This window comes from Myxocyprinus asiaticus, chromosome 2, assembly GCF_019703515.2.
Source record: "Myxocyprinus asiaticus isolate MX2 ecotype Aquarium Trade chromosome 2, UBuf_Myxa_2, whole genome shotgun sequence".
NCBI lineage: Eukaryota > Metazoa > Chordata > Actinopteri > Cypriniformes > Catostomidae > Myxocyprinus > Myxocyprinus asiaticus.
In genome coordinates, this window is record NC_059345.1 from 21691934 (window position 1) to 21709504 (window position 17571).

Sequence of the window (17571 nt, forward strand, 5' to 3'; positions counted from 1 at the left end):
CTTTATACATTGCATGCCATTGAAGAGACTGTAAGTCTATCCCTCACAGCTTATTTTCATTCACGTCAAAAATCAAATATGGTGCTGCTCTGAATAAGGTCTATTATAGTTTAAAGAGGACACACTAAACATCAAAGTAATCAAGCACTGGCATGGTACAAAAAGCACATTTGGTCTGCCAACTTTAAGGAGAATCCATGGAGCTCTCAGCGCGAGCTCCCCATTTGCCGGTGATGCAGCCTTTTTAAAAGTACGCCCAATTGATGCCCCAATACCGTGCTTAGAGGCGGGCAAACAAGAACGCATCCACACCTAGGGACAGAGAGAAAGAGAGAGAGATGGCACAGGCAAAACACTAACAGAAGACAGAACAAACACCACAAAGACACATGCAGGATGTAAAAAATGTGCAGAGACAACACTAAGCAAAGCCATTTGTAGGCTGATTTAGGCCGGAGAGAGAGAAAGAGCTAGAGAGAGATGGCACAGGCAAAATTCTAACAGAGGACAGCACAAACACCACAAAGACACATGCAGAATGTAACAAATGTTTAGAGACAACTCTAAGCAAAGCCATTTGTAGGCTGATTTCCTTGGAAAGTGTAAACATTGTGGCTCTGTGCCGCTATCAAAATATTTCACTGTTTGTTGGAGCATCCCAACTAGACTAGCAACACTGACTCAACGAGTATGGCGTGAGTTTTTGGCGGGACTATCTGTTCAACCGGTGGAAGACAGGGAAAGAATTTGGGAAGCTTTAAAGCTGACATTATTTTTGCATTTCCGTTTGTCGATGCTAGAACCACAGAAATTCCACACTTCACTTTTAATAAACAGCAGCCATGGCACACATCAGATCATAGAGCAGTTGTGCAACCCATCACTACATGATGCACAAACACCCTGTAAAAGATTAGCATCACACACACAGCAGAGTTCAGAGTCACACATCTGTTCTCATGCTGCTGATGAGGAGAGTAAACAGTGGCTGTCAGACTGAATTTCCTGTGTGTATGTGTGTTTGTTAACACACCTGTGATGGCTCCAACCAAGCACCAAACTGTTTCATTTTCCCTTCTGTTCTTTTCTTTATTTCTGTCATCTATCACCCCTGTGCTTTGCTCTTCTTCTGCTTTTGCAATTTTCTTTCTTTCTTTAATTCTTTCTTTCTTTCTTTCTTTCTTTAGAACATCTTCCTGGCAGAAGATATACGTAAGCAGTTGCCTCGTGAGACAGCTGAATTTGATTATGTGAACTCCAGTTGGAAGATCATTATGGACCAACTCAACAAGGATAAAAATGCTCTGAGAGGAACACACCACCCAGGTAATGATGGGATAGTGGAATTCACTGCCCTGTATGGTGGTAAAAAAGAAGTCAATATGGGAGTAAGGTTTCCTAGATGGCTATCTTGGCAACAATCCGATGCAGCTATTTTCTAGTCATGCAAATACAGTTCCTAACAAAGGTATCATAACATTTGCATGTTTAACTAGTATTAGGCTAATAAACTGTTTTTAGGTTGGTATAGCTAATGTGCATGAACATTCTAGTGCTAACAGACCAGGCAATGCCTTGGTAATAATATCATTGGCTCTTTTAATTGGAAGGTGGTACTTCCTTTCATACAACTGCCATATTAAGCATTGCAATTTCTCCCATTAATTTTTCTGTGTTTTCCACCTCCTCCTCTTCATACTTATGCATTTGATTAATAAACGTACTGATTTTTTAAGACAGGGAAGTGACAAGCAAAGTATAACACTCTTTTTTGTCTTTCTCTGTCTCTCTCTTTTTCTGTTGTCTCAGGTCTTCTGGAGAAGCTCTCGGACATGAACAGTAAGTTAGAAGAGATTCAGAAATCTCTGGACATGTACCTGGAGACCAAAAGGCAGATCTTTCCCCGATTCTACTTCCTGTCTAACGATGACCTGCTGGAGATCCTGGGCCAGTCACGCAACCCTGAAGCTGTGCAGCCACACCTCAAGAAGTGCTTTGACAACATCAAGAGTCTCCGCATCAATAAGGTACATTCAGTACACACACTCAGTGAGCACTTATTAGGCCACTATGGTCCTAATAAAGTTACAGACATGGTCTTCTACTGTTGTAGCCCATCCGCCTCAAGGTTTGACGTGTTCTGCAATCTGAGGTTTCTTTTAGGGGTAATGGTAGGGTCAATGTATAATAAATTATTATTAACTTTACAGTATATAAAAACAACAGAAGTCTATGGTACTATATGTCCCCATTAAGATAGCTATGTAAACCTGTGTATGCACATATGTGTATTTGTAGATTGGCATCAGCAGCAGTAAGTCGGAGGCCAGTGGGATGTTCTCAGCTGATGGGGAGTTTGTTGACTTCACTCATCCTGTTCTTCTGGAGGGGCCAGTGGAGGTGTGTTTCCAACCTGCAGTTCAACACACTCTTTAATTTGAAATAGATTCTCTATTGAGCTTCTCATCTTTTGTGTGCGTGCAGGCGTGGTTGTGTGATGTGGAGCGGACCATGCGCTGTACTCTGAAGGACTGTCTAAAGAACTGTGGCACAGCTCTCAAGAAGATGGCAGGAAAGAGGGGCAAATGGGTGCGAGACTGGCCAGGACAGGTGAGTGTGTGCATGTTTGTTGGTGTGTGTTTGTCTGTGTGCATACTGTAACCTCACAGCAAGTGTCCTTTGCGTGTCTTTACAGATGTTGATCACTGCCAGTCAAATCCAGTGGACCACAGATGTCACAAGAGCACTCATGACCAGCAAAGAAAGAGCAGATAAATCTGCCCTTAAATCACTGAAAAAGAAACAGGTGAGAAGAATTTAGCAGTTAAAGATCTGGGCTAGTAATCCGAAAGACGTTGGTTCAAACACCAGAAATTGCGATTTTATGAACTATGGATAATTGTGCCGCCTTTTTCACCATTATGCCCTTGAACAAGACAGTTAAGCCCTGCTTGCTCCCTGTTATAAATGTACCGTAAAGGCCTGTTTCAAAACTACAGTTTGAACTCCCTCACATGGAGTCTGCAATATTGTGTATTGTTTTTTTTTTTCTGAGGCTAGTTTGATTTCTTTTTTGTTTTTTGTTTGATTGCCAAAAAAAAACTCTTTCTGAAGGTTTCTGAATTTTTTTTTGGCAGAGAATGAAGAAAACAAATTACACATTTTACATTGTCAAAGTTACACATATTAGATGTTAGAAGTTATTAGTTACAATAATAATAACAATGCTGTATGTAAGTATACAAAATAAGTACAGAGTACATACTGTACATTAGTAACCTACTTAATTACAAAAGCAAGTAGTTTACTATTATTACTTCTTAAATCTGATTTGTGTGATTTTTGTTTTTCCATTGTTAAAATTATTTCTCATATCCCAGCTTAATATGCAGAGTCAACTATAAGTAAACCATCTGTAGGTTGATTTAATCCAAAAAGTGTACACTGAGGCTCTGTCGTGCTAAAACATTCCAGCCTGTCCAGCTGACACAGCAACAGTGGCTCGACCAATGGTGTGAGTTTGAGACAGGTCTATGTGTTTGTACAAACAATGGAAGATTAAGGGAGTTTTCTAGAATCTGTTTGATAACAGTGATTATATTTACAATTCCATTTTTTGATGCTACTGGTGCAGAAATTACACACTTTCACTTTAATTCAAAGTGACTTACAAATGAGAATAATTCAAGTAGAAGCAATCCAATCCAATTGTGTTCATCCAAGAGAGAACACAATACAAGTAGTGCTACATACGAAATTTCCAAAGTACCAGAGTAGTACAGCGGTAGAGCAAAATAAAATTTGACCAAGAAAACGCTGCATTGGACTCATTGAGAATAGTTGTGGCACAAAAAAGTGCCTTGAATATTTTCTACATTTGTCTTGTGTAGTTGAATCATACTTCCCATGAACAGAGTGCTTTCAATATTAAAACATTTGCTAAATGACTAGTAACTAGTGGATGAACGTCATATACCCTGCTGTCTTCACTCAGACCCTTTATGGAAAATTATTTTTTTCATTTCATTTACTTGTATGTTTAAACTTGGAGCACAAGATGCACTAAATATACAAGTTAATTAAGAACAGCAGCTCAAATGTATTATGGCAATCACATTTCATAAAGCAAATCCAGTGAGACCCAGAGAATACACAGAGGCCTATCTCAGTGTCTTTGAGAGTTTAGATTTAGTCTCAAATCATGGGCTCATGGGCTTCAGGAAGCTGTTTCTTATTGATGTGTTTTAGCATTTGTGTTGTGGAATTCATTTAAGTTTACATTACATGTGCATTTACAGCCTACATCTCAACTGATGTTTACAGATTGTGTTTAAGGAAGAACTACAGTTAGTTACAGTTTTAATCATACGATTGATCCATTATTTTTTTTTTTAAAGTTTTATAGTGTTGTGTTGCGTTGTCCGTCTTCTGATATTGAGTGTTGTGTTATCCAGATGTCCATGCTTAATCAATACTCTGAAGCCATACGTGGGAACTTATCAAAGATCCTGCGTCTAAAGATAGTTGCCCTGGTCACTGTGGAGGTGCATGCCCGTGATGTCATCAGCAAACTGGCCAAGGCGGGCTGCTGTGATGTCAATGCCTTTGACTGGCTCTGCCAACTCCGCCTCTACTGGGACAAGGTTAGAGAAAAGAGGAGGACACAGGATGGAGGGTGGAGTGTAAAAACTGTAGAAATAAATATAGAATGTATCAAATGGATTGGATTGAAAGGAGTCCAGATCTACACTCTAGACTCAAGCTGTGTCCCAAATGACGCACTATACACTATGCATTTACAGAATACACTATGCAATCAGCCATGCAGTGTATACATTTTCAAAGTGTAGTATCGTCCCAAATGAAACTTTTAACTTAACTTTTTTTTTTACCAAACGGAAGCATTCGCCATTTAACAGCTGATGGAAGTGACATTTCAAACGCACATGATGTGTTGCCACTCAGTTTAACACTTGAATAAACATATTCACACAGAGTGGGTAATGATAAAACATTCACATTTGTAAGGTGCTGTCTTCACTGAAGTTTCGCTAGTTGCCTCATTGTCAGACCAGCAACGCAGCCAGGTAACTCCGCCCCTTCCGCTACATGCGGCAAGCCGCGAGCGCTGAGTGCATGAAGTGTCCAACATTCCACATTTCGTTTTGACAGTTGAAGAAGTGCATCATCCTGGTACTCATAGGACACTTCGTTTTGTTGCATTTTCAGGGTAAACATTTTACTTGCACTACTTACATTACAAAATGCCATAGAAAAGTGCAGAAGTGTGCGATTTGGGATGCAACTCAAGACTCCTTTCAATTCTAGATTCTAGGTAACTAGATTATAAAGGTTAAACATAATTAGCACATTCAAATCATTGTCTTCTAATTGTGTGTGTGTGTGTGTGTAGGATGTGGACGACTGTGTCATCAGACAGACCAACACACACTTCCGCTACTGCTATGAATACCTGGGAAACTCTGGCCGTTTGGTCATCACTCCCCTCACAGACAGGTAACATATCATTTATTACGATTTATTAAAAGAACCACTTCATAAGAGTCATTTTTGACTACACTGGATGTGCTGTCTGTTTTGATTCACTAAAAAGAATCGGTTCATAAAAGTCATTTGTGTGTGAATCGGAATACATGCGATGGATGTTGTTGTGTTTCACCCGCAAGCACAAACGTCTTGGTTACTTTTGTAACCTCCGTTCCCTGATGGAGGGAACGAGATGTTGTGTCGATGTAGTGACACAAGAGGTCACTCTTGGGAGCCCCAAACACCTCTGATCTTTGGGAAAAGGCCAATGAGAATTGGCAAGTGGAATTTGCATGCCACTCCCCCAGACATACGGGTATAAAAGGAGCTGGCTCTCAACCACTCATTCAGGTTTTGTGCTGAGGAGCCGAGACAAGGTCCCGGCTATTTCAGCGGGTAGTTCAGTGTTGTGGCAAGAGGGACACAACGTCTCATTCCCTCCATCAGGGAACGGAGGTTACAAAAGTAACCAAGATGTTCCCTATCTGTCACTCACTCGACGTTGTGTCGATGCAATGCCAAGGCTGGGTCTGCCTCCTCCTGGGGCAGTGCTTGCAGGTTCACCACCAGATCCCTAAACGGGGTCGTGGGAACCTTGGCCACATAGCCCGGTCGGGGTCTCAGGATCACGTGAGAGTAGCCCGGACTGAACTCCAGGCACGTTTCACTGACAGAGAATGCCTGCAGGTCCCCTATCCTCTTAATGGATGTGAGCGCAGTCAGGAGGGCAGTCTTCGAGGAGAGTGCCTTTAGCTCAACTGACTCCAGGGGCTCGAATGGAGCTCCCCGTAGGCCCTTAAGGACCACAGAGAGGTCCCACGAGGGGATGAGGTGCGATCTGGGGCGATTCAACCTCCTAGCACCTCTCAGGAACACGAGGAGCGTGAGGTCTGAGAACCAAGTCTGAGTCGGCCAGTAAGGTGCTATTAGGACGACCTGCTCCTTGTCCTCCCTGACCTTGCACAGGGTCTGTGCAAGTAGGCTCACTGGGGGAAACGCATACTTGCATAGTCCCGGGGCCAGCTGTGTGCCAGCACGTCTGTACCAAGGGGGGCCTCGGTCAGGGCGTACCATAGCGGGCAGTGGGAGGATTCCTGGGAAGCAAACAGGTCTACCTGCTCTTGACCGAATCGACTCCAAATCAGCTGGACCACCTGGGGGTGGAGTCTCCACTCTCCCCTGAGCGTAACCTGTCGTGATAGTGCATCTGCCACGGTGTTGAGGTCACCTGGGATGTGAGTGGCTCGCAATGACTTGAGATGCTGCTGACTCCAGAGGAGGAGACGGCAGGCGAGTTGCGACATGCAACGGGAGCGTAGGCCTTCTTAGCGGTTGATGTACACTACCATTACCGTGTTGTCTGTCCGGATCAACACATGCTTGCCCTGGATCAATGGCCAGAGCCTCCGCAGGGCGAGCAGCACTGCCGACAACTCGAGGCAGTTGATGTGCCAACGCAGTCGCGGGCTGGTCCAAGAGCCGGTGGCTGCGTGCCCGTTGCATACGGCGCCACAGCCTGTCTTGGAGCCGTCCGTCATGACGACGATACACCTGGAGACCTGCTCTAGGGGAACTCCAGCCCGTGGAAATGCCAGGTCCGACCAAGGGCTGAAGAGGTGGTGACAAATCTGCGTGACGACCATGCGATGTGTCCCGCGGCGCCATGCCCATCTCGGGACTCGAGTCTGAAGCCAGTGCTGAAGCAGTCTCATATTCATCAACCCGAGCAGTGTAGCCACCGCTGAGGACGCCATATGCCACAGGAGCCTCTGAAAAAGTTTCAGTGGGACTGCCATTTTTCCTCTGAATGCTTTCAGACAGTTCAGCACTGACTGCGTGTGCTCACTCGTGAGACGCACCGAGACTGAGTCCAACTCCAAACCGAGAAAAGAGATGCTCTGAACCGGGGAGAGCTTGCTCTTTTCCCAGTTGACCCGAAGCCCCAGCCGGCTGAGGTGCGTGAGCACCAGGTCCCTGTGCGCACATAACAAATCCCAAGAGTGAGCTAGGATTAGACAGTCATCGAGATAGTTGAGGATGTGGATGCCCACTTCGCTTTGCGGGGCAAGGGCTGCCTCTGTGACTTTTGTGAAGATGTGAGGGGACAAGGACAGGCCGAAGAGGAGGACTTTGTACTGGTATGCCCGGCCCTTCAAAGTAAACTGCAGGAAGGGTATGTGTCGAGGCAAAACCAAGACATGGAAGTGTGCGTCCTTCAGGTCTACCGCTGCGAACCAATCTTGATGTAGGGGCTGTAAAACCCCTTCTTCATCTCAGCCGGAGGGACAGGCTCTGTCGCATCCTTCCGTAGAAGGGTAGCGATCTCCGCACGCAAGGCAGTGACGTTCTTGCCCTTCACCGAGAACCTGGGCGGGCGCCTGGCAAACTGAATCGCGTAGCCGAGTCGGACGGTCCGGGTCAGCCATCACGATTCTCACAGCTCCTGCATCAATCCCAGGTCAGAACTACCCTCGTGCAGTTCTTTTAATGCCTTGTCTTGGTGTACTTGCATGAGAGCCATGGTATGCAGGGCGGTGGCGGCCTGTCCAGCGGCACCGTAGGCCTTAGTCGCGACAGATGACATAAGCCTACAAGCCCTGGACGGGAGTTTCGGGCGGCCCCAGCAGGTGGCGGCGCTCTGCGGGCACAGGTGCACTGCAATCGCCTTATCCACCAGGGGAATCGCCGAATACCCCCTGGCTGCCCCACCATCGAGGGTAGTGAGAGCGGGGGAGCTGAAAGACTGGGATCGGGCAGTGAAAGTTGCCCTCCACGACCTCGTCAGCTCCTCATGCACCTCCAGGAAGAAAGGGACCGGGGCAGGGCATGGCCGTGAGCCAAGGAACCAATCATCGAGCCACAAGGGTTCAGGGGAGAGTGGAGGATTCCACTCCAGCCCAACGCTCGCAGCCGACCGGGCAAGCATGTCCGTCTGCTCCGCGTTGGCCTGCGACTGGGCGACCATACCAGAAGGTGGAAGCCCAGCCAAAGCCTCAGCGTCAGACTGGATGAGCCCGCTCTCCGATGCTGCGATCGACAGCTCATCCTCTTCGTGAGCTCTGAATGAGAATGCGAACTTGCCCTGAGACGTGCTGGCGGTCTCATCGCAGAACCCGACAGGGGCAGACGAGCATGCTGGGGAATGGGAGGTCCATGGGGGTTTCCTGGCGGAGGTGCTCCCATTGAGGTCCCCAAATCGCCCCCAGTGCTAGCCGACGCGGCCTCATACCCGTAGGTAGAAGGACCGAGGCAGGGAGCCACTGGGGTGGCTTTCCCTCTTACGAAAGAAAGCCACAACTGCAACGTTGCCATAGTCATGTTCTCGCAATGAGGACATGACCCGTCCACGAACGATGTCTCCGCGTGGGCGGTGCCCAAACACGTAAGGCAGCAATCGTGGCCATCAGAAGCTGAGAGGTAACGACAGCAACCAGGAATTATACACAAACAGAAAGGCATCTTTAAAAAGATGCTCTCGTAAGTGCCACTCTTTTAGTTGAAGAAAATATACTCTTTTAGAGAAAGAATATACTCTTTTAGCCTGCCGCAGCACCCAGGGGCGTTCTCTGCACTCCACCGGTGCAGAGGGGGAGAAGCCGCTGAAATGCGCCGCAAATCCAGCAGATGAGGTGAATGAACTCGGCGGATGAATTCAGCTCAATGAATAGAACCGCTTGGCTCCGAAGAGAAAATCTGAATGAGTGGTTGCGAGCCAGCTCCTTTTATACCCGTATGTCCGGGGGAGTGGCATGCAAATTCCACTCGCCAATTCCCATTGGCCTTTTCTCAAAGATCAGAGGTGTTTGGGGCTCCCAAGAGTGACCCCTAGTGTCACTACATCGACACAACGTCGAGTGAGTGACAGATAGGGAACTCATTTCAAATACGTATTTCCTTCCCATTATTTTGCGGCATATGATCTTTTTATCTCCCCAACATTCAATTCAGACTGCAAACAGACATTCACAACTCGTGAAAATATGTTTCTTTTGCCGTGGGGCTGTAGATGGGGGAGCACCACTGCTGGAAAACAGTGCATGGAACTGCCATTTTAGGTGTAGGCGAAAAGTAAGTGCAGCTTTTTTTTCCGCTATGTTTTCCAACCTGTGCTTGAGTGGAAAATTATCCGTCTGCATCACTGGTGCAGGCGCACTTTGGTCAGAGTGGAAGAAATGCAATAAAAGCATTAACATGCCAGTATAAAGCAATTAAAATAGGAGTACTCCACTTATCTTATTGTGATTATCATTACTCTGATTATAAGCATAATCTCAATATTATAATCGCAATATTCTGTTTACATGAGCTACAGTTTAATCACAGTATTGCCTTAATCTCATTCTAATCACATTATGAGGGTGCATGTAAACGTAGCCAATGTGAATGGATTAATATTCAATGGGAATTTGTACGTAAAGTGCAGTTCTAGCACATTCTAGCAGATTTTTATAGTTTGCTGAATCACACTGGTCTGTCAAGAGCATCAGTCATATTTCACGGCAAAATCAAAAGAAAATAAACAACAACACCCTTTTCCCCCATCCCAGATGTGTAATGATGAGTCAGTGGAGTTGAGATCCATGTGCAGCTTTTAATAACAATAAACGTAGTAATACAGACAGGCAGGGATCAAACACCAGCAACAGTAATATCCAAGGCAATCCAGAGAGTAGTCGATAAACAGACAATAGGTCAGGGCAGGCGGCAGACAATCACAGGTTATATCCACGTAAACAAAGCAGTAACAGTAGGCAGGCAGCAATGGGTCAAAACAAGGTAAACTGTCCAGGATCGTACACAGGCAAGGTAGTAACACAGGTAATGCTCAGAAATGTCAACCAGGGCAAAACAAGACTTTGCAATGAGAGAGAGTGAGAGTGAGTCTTAAATAGCTGAATTAATTAGAAACAGGTGAGCAGGTAATCAGTGCCAGGGATGGGGATAATGGGAAATGGAGTCCAGAGAGTTAAAGTCAATACCTGGGTGATGGAGCCCTCTGGTGGTGAGCGGGATGAACTACAGAGGCGTGATTCATAACAAGATGTTAGTAGCTGACTGTATTGCTGAAAAAATCTTTTCTCACATCTGTAATGATAAAAGAAGTTTCATTGTCTAGACTGTAAAGTTCATTTGTATAGTAAAACTGAAAGTATACTGTACATCATTGTAATATTTGTCATACTGAATTTAATTAATGCTGATTTCATTTTATTTATTTTTTTATAATTTTGTCTGGACAAGATTATTTTCATTCCTGTATGACAGTACAGTACAGATATTTTAGCACATTTCAATAATTAAGGAGGGGGTGAGGGTTCTTTGTTATCATGAAAAACTTAATGGCAGAGAAATAGCCTTTATTTTCTGTATGCAAAATATAATTTCTTTTGATTTTGGGGTGGAATGTAACCTGGACATGTTTTAGGTTTTTTGGGAAATGTACCCAGACACTGACAATATTTATGTAAGGACAGGTTCTAAAACATAAACTTCAAAGACAAAAAATGTTATGCATATTTTTTGACGTTTTTGTACACTTGGCATACAAATACCCATGAATAAATAAGATTATGTTGTAGGGAATTAGTGACTTGCTACTGTATATGTAATTAGTTTTGGAATTCAGTACCTCCACCAATTACTGTACAGGTGCATCTCAATAAATTAGAATGTCAAGTTCATTTATTTCAGTAATTCAACTCAAATTGTGAAACTCGTGTATTAAATAAATTCAATGCACACAGACTGAAGTAGTTTAAGTCTTTGGTTCTTTTAATTGTGATGATTTTGGCTCACATTTAACAAAAACCCACCAATTCACTATCTCAACAAATTAGAATACATCATAAGACCAATAAAAAAAACATTTTTAGTGAATTGTTGGCCTTCTGGAAAGTATGTTCATTTACTGTATATGTACTCAATACTTGGTAGGGGCTGCTTTTGCTTTAATTACTGCCTCAATTCGGCGTGGCATGGAGGTGATCAGTTTGTGGCACTGCTGAGGTGGTATGGAAGCCCAGGTTTCTTTGACAGTGGCCTTCAGCTCATCTGCATTTTTTGGTCTCTTGTTTCTCATTTTCCTCTTGACAATACCCCATTGATTCTCTATGGGGTTCAGGTCTGGTGAGTTTGCTGGCCAGTCAAGCACACCAACACCATTGGTGTCATTTAACCAACTTTTGGTGCTTTTGGCAGTGTGGGCAGGTGCCAAATCCTGCTGGAAAATGAAATCAGCATCTTTAAAAAGCTGGTCAGCAGAAGGAAGCATGAAGTGCTCCAAAATTTCTTGGTAAACGGGTGCAGTGACTTTGGCTTTCAAAAAACACAATGGACCAACACCAGCAGATGACATTGCACCCCAAATCATCACAGACTGTGGAAACTTAACACTGGACTTCAAGCAACTTGGGCTATGAGCTTCTCCACCCTTCCTCCAGACTCTAGGACCTTGGTTTCCAAATGAAATACAAAACTTGCTCTCATCTGAAAAGAGGACTTTGGACCACTGGGCAACAGTCCAGTTCTTCTTCTCCTTAGCCCAGGTAAGACGCCTCAGACGTTGTCTGTGGTTCAGGAGTGGCTTAACAAGAGGAATACGACAACTGTAGCCAAATTCCTTGACACGTCTGTGTGTGGTGGCTCTTGATGCCTTGACCCCAGCCTCAGTCCATTCCTTGTGAAGTTCACCCAAATTCTTGAATCGATTTTTCTTGACAATCCTCATAAGGCTGCGGTTCTCTCGGTTGGTTGTGCATCTTTTTCTTCCACACTTTTTCCTTCCACTCAACTTTCTGTTAACAGCACTCTGTGAACAGCCAGCTTCTTTGGCGATGAAAGTTTGTGGCTTACCCTCCTTGTGAAGGGTGTCAATGATTGTCTTCTGGACAACTGTCAGATCAGCAGTCTTCCCCATGATTGTGTAACCAAACTGAGAGACCATTTTGAAGGCTCAGGAAACCTTTGCAGGTGTTTTGAGTTGATTAGCTGATTGGCATGTCACCATATTCTAATTTTTTGAGATAGTGAATTGGTGGGTTTTTGTTAAATGTGAGCCAAAATCATCACAATTAAAAGAACCAAAGACTTAAACTACTTCAGTCTGTGTGCATTGAATTTATTTAATACACGAGTTTCACAATTTTAGTTGAATTACTGAAATAAATGAACTTTTCCACAACATTCTAATTTATCGAGATGCACCTGTATATGTAGGGAATTTGCATAATGGTTAGCTTATGGCTCACCAGATGGGTGATGGAATGAACAGGCGGAGCCTCGGAAGCAAGGGCTCCCATAAGGGAGACTCGGGACTCCCTGTCACGTGTGCAAGAAGAAGAACGAAGAAGAGAAAGTGTTTGTCCTAAGCGAGGAGGTGTCTTGAGCCACTCAGAAGTGTCTTTTGCTAGGTCACATGGTCATTTCTGTCCTCCCCTCAAGAGAATTAATTTACAACCTATTGTTCTAAGATTTTTGAGTTTCCCGCTCAAAAAGTGAACATTTTAATCATGAATTTCATATGAGAACTATAACTGCAAATAACCCAAAAATACTTCACACCATCACTCTGGAATTTAAAAGACAATAAATTACATACGAAACACTTGTACTTTCTTATTAAATCACAATTATAATTAAATCACAATTATAATTCAGTTATAATGCATGATAAAACTTCCTAATATTTCGTTTGTTAGTTTTAAACATGGATAATACATAACATGTTGTGAGAAACATAATTGTCAGGGTTATCATCTGCATAGGATGCATTTATCCATTTTTTAAGTATAATCCTTCACATGGCTATGTATTTTGATAGTAGTAAAATAAGCAAGTCCAAAGTCCATGTCAAATGTTCATGAATTAAGCTTCATGTGAGCCGGAAACATGCCTCATTATTAGTATAATAATTTTAAGTGTAGAGAGTTGGTTATATTGAAGAACAATGGAGGTTTCCATGCTGGTCATAGAACAGTCCCTCAATTCACCAGTCATGTGATGAGTTGGGAGTTTATCTGACTAACATCAAAGACCGAGGAGTTTTACTGTGCTTTCCCAGCAGTTAAGATTTACCAGATGCGACAAACTGGCACCAGTCCGAATTTCTTTATAGCTCAGAGGAATGCCAGTGTAGATTCTGGATTTAAGTCATACTGCATGGAATTGTTCAATTTCTCTTAGTTTTCTTCTGCGTCGATGCACTAAAAAGTTGAACATGCTTATAGCAACACTATACTAAATCAACAAAAACACCAACCTCATACAGTATATAACATAAGAACTACAACTCTGGGACTATTACTATTGGTCCATCAGAGAGTAAAATCCGAGCAACCCCATATGCCGATTAGAGTTCACATACCTTTATAGGAAAATCTAAACCAGGTGTAATTGTGCTATGCAGAAGCATTACAAACCTTTCACTCCTGCTGTAGCAGAAACAAATATAACCTCCAGCTGAGATATAATGACAGAACATCTCATATTATTATGTGACTCTCAGATTATTAGAGATATCAATATCCTGTCCCGTGTTGCTGTCAACTTCTGGGTTTGACTGATGTGATCTGCTGGGTTGTAATGATCATTATGAGTGCAGATGCTGTTATCTGACTTCAGCCATTACCTGTGTCATTAGAGAGAGGACAGCAAATCATGCCATTAGCCTTAGGGGTCAGGATTAGGGGAGCACACCTACAGCAATATGGACAAAGATATATTAGAGGCAAAGAGAGAACAGACCCTGGACTCAGGTTGGGCTGTAGCTCCAGATGTGTTGATGTGATAATATAGCAAAAATGTGAAGATTTTCTTCTACCTTAAATTATGCTGAGATACCAGCTGGGAAGTGGAGTCTGGAGTCAATGGCAGATTTCCTGTTGAATGCCTTTAGAAGCAGAAGAAAATCAGTACAGAACGTGCCTCTAGTAGAATGAATGGAAGCATCTTATCTGGGTTTATTATTATGAGAGGTGACATCTTAAACCCACTCAAGGACATGGACAGCAGGCTTAAGCCTGTCTGTCTCTTTTCCATGTGTGCATTCATTTATTGATGCATGTGCTTGAAATGATCTGATTGGTGTGTGTGTGTGTGTGTGTGTGTGTGTTCACCCAAAAATGTTAATTCTCTCATCATTTTCTAACCCTAATGCCATCCCAGATGTGTATGACTTTCTTTCTTCTTTATTTCTTTTAGAAGAATATTTCAGCTCGGTTGGTCCATACAATGCAAGTGAATGGTGACTAAAATTTTGAAGCTCCAAAAGGACATAAATGCAGCATAAAACTAATCCACGAGACTCCAGTGATTAAATCCATGTCTTCAGAAGCTATATGATTGGTGTGGGTGAGAAAAAGATCAGTATTTAAAACTGCACTATGTAAGATATTTTGGTTAAAAATGAACAAATTGCTATTATTGATTGAGTACATAAACAATCAGCGTTCAAAACAATGTCCTTACCTTACCCTGATTCAGTATGGTCAATAAAAATTCTTTGTTTTTTGAGCTGTCGGGTCGGATTTGGTGTGGAATTGCTGGGTTATGTCGTTCATCCTTGCGTCATTACATCATGTCCGTAAACACAGGAAAGAAGTACCGATTGTCTCATATTCTGGCTGGAGAATCTACGTTCAGTTCAGTCAGTCACACTCACATAGTTCAGGACAGCATCACAGCAGTCTGGATGGATGTTTATCTGTTATCCATTTGGCGAAGTTGTTTACCTGCTATAATACTTCGGCATGTTTTCTGGTAGGGTTGTTGAAGCTAATATTGCTTGTCATGCTTGTATGTATTGAACATTATTCGTGTGTTAACCAATCATGGTGTATCTACATTGTTGGGGGAGGTTACTGTGACATGTTTACTAATATGTATGACTTCTGAAATTGACTTCTTGTAACTGTTATATTGCATATTTAAGCATATTATTTTTATGTTAAAAAATTATTTTATCTCCATCATTATTGAATCATCATTTTATGTTTTTTGTTTACGGTTTAATTGTGTGCAGTGCATAGACATACTATTGTAGTATTATGGTTCAGTTGCATTATCAACTGAGGCTGTATAATATAATAAAAATAAAGTCTTCCATTGAACTCATATCAGCCATAACATGAGTTTCACCTCTTAAATTGATAAGTGTAGTACAATACAAACATTAATAGTAGATAAAACACTTGAAATATACAAGTGTTTACAATATAATGGTAACTGATGGTGATTGTGTCCCCTGTTCTCTATGTAAAAGCACTTTGAGTGTAGTGTCAAAAAAGCGCTATAAGTGTAAAATTGATTCATTCAAAATATGTAGGATTGTTTTTTTTATCTTCATCAAAGCAAGTAATATTTCAGTTTTAAATGTTTAATTGTATAACAGTATCAACATGAAAATAGCACATTATGACTCCAGCTTTGAATATCTCCTAGTCATGTTCAAACATAGGCAATGTCCAAGTAAGCTCAAATCATGAGATTCATCCGCCAAATGAGCAGTGCCAAAACATGACTGACGTAAAGTGTTCTTAAGCCAATTGCTTGCCATTTTAAGTTTCAACCACAGATGTTGCTAGAAAGCACAAAGTTACATAGTGCAACTTCAAGTACTTTTTTACTATCAATTTCCACTTTCACATTCTTCTTCTTTTGTTTTTAGTGATTCACATTCTTCGTGCATATCGCCACCTGCTGGGCAGGGAGGAGAATTTATTGTAAAAGCTGACTTAAATATTGATCTGTTTTTCACCTCACCCACACTAATGATATAGCTTCTGAAGATACAGATTTAACCACTGGAGTCTTATGGATTACTTTCATGCTGCCTTTATGTGCTTTTTGAAGTTTAAAACTTTTGGTAACCTTTCACTTGCATTGTGAAGACCTACAGAGCTGAAATATTCTTCTAAAAATCTTAATATGTGTTCAGCACAAGAAACAAAGTCAAACACATCTGGGATGGCATGAGGGTGAGTAAATAATAAGAGAATTTTCATTTTTTGGTGAATAATACCTTTAACCCTCTGGGGTCTGAGGGTGTTTTGGGCCCTGGAGAAGTTTTGACATGCCTTGACATTTGTGCTTTTTTCAGTTGCTTAAACATATTAGTGGCTAAAGTCTGATAACACTGTATTCAGCACAAACTGGGCTACAATAATATGTGAAAAGCATGGTTTTTGCTTTTTCAAAAACCATGCATAAACGTTATTTTCTAAAAATACAAACATGTTTGTATTTTTAGAAAATAACGTTTATGCATGGTTTTTGAAAAAGCAAAAATTTTAAGTCACTGAAATAAGGCCATATAACACATACTAAACATTTGTTCACAAGACTTTTGAGAACTGGATCTCGTAGCCTAGAGTTTTTGCGAAAACCATCCTGATCACTCATTCATACAAAACAAAATAGTCATTTAACTTTTGTAAGACACTTTTAGTGTTAGAAAGGCCATATGCGAGGAGGCGTGGATGATCATGAATATTGATGTGATTCACACCTGAAGAGACAAAGACCCCTCCCCTGAGAGAGAATGAATGTGAGGAGACTTAATGATTGAATGTATTGTTTGTAGTTTAAGTTAAAAGAAGTAATCTGACTATACATTTTCTTTACATAAAGACTTTACTTAAAAATGTTAGACCTACACTACCATTTAAAAGTTTTAGATCTGTAAGATTTTTTAATGTTTTTAAAAGAAGTCTCTTCTGCTCACCAAGGCTGCATTTATTTGATCCAAAATACAGCAAAAACAGTGATATTGTGAAATATTTTTACGGCTGGCAAGTCTGGAAATAGTCCAGCTAGTAAAATATGTCCATGTTTATATAAAATAGCATGTCAACTAATATGTAAGTAAAACTAAATGACTTACTCATCCGAAATTATATCCTCGGCTGGATCAAGTCGCTCTACAAAATGCAAACATCTCTTCTTCTGAGGAAAATGTGAACTCTTCTTCACTATCCAGGACTATCTGAAGAGCTTCCTTACCTGTGTAGCATGCCATTTTCCAAACGC

General features: G+C 42.1%; 1 protein-coding gene across 1 annotated transcript in view; it reads left to right on the forward strand.

Moving 5' to 3' along the window:
* The window catches only part of dnah2 (dynein, axonemal, heavy chain 2), a 299507-nt gene that overhangs the window by 148561 nt on the left and 133375 nt on the right, over window positions 1-17571 (forward strand). The window contains exons 29-35 of the mRNA XM_051722679.1: window positions 1188-1326; window positions 1810-2027; window positions 2299-2400; window positions 2485-2610; window positions 2696-2806; window positions 4455-4643; window positions 5414-5517. Coding sequence (XP_051578639.1) covers window positions 1188-1326; window positions 1810-2027; window positions 2299-2400; window positions 2485-2610; window positions 2696-2806; window positions 4455-4643; window positions 5414-5517 — 989 coding nt within the window. The remainder of the gene's footprint in view (window positions 1-1187; window positions 1327-1809; window positions 2028-2298; window positions 2401-2484; window positions 2611-2695; window positions 2807-4454; window positions 4644-5413; window positions 5518-17571) is intronic.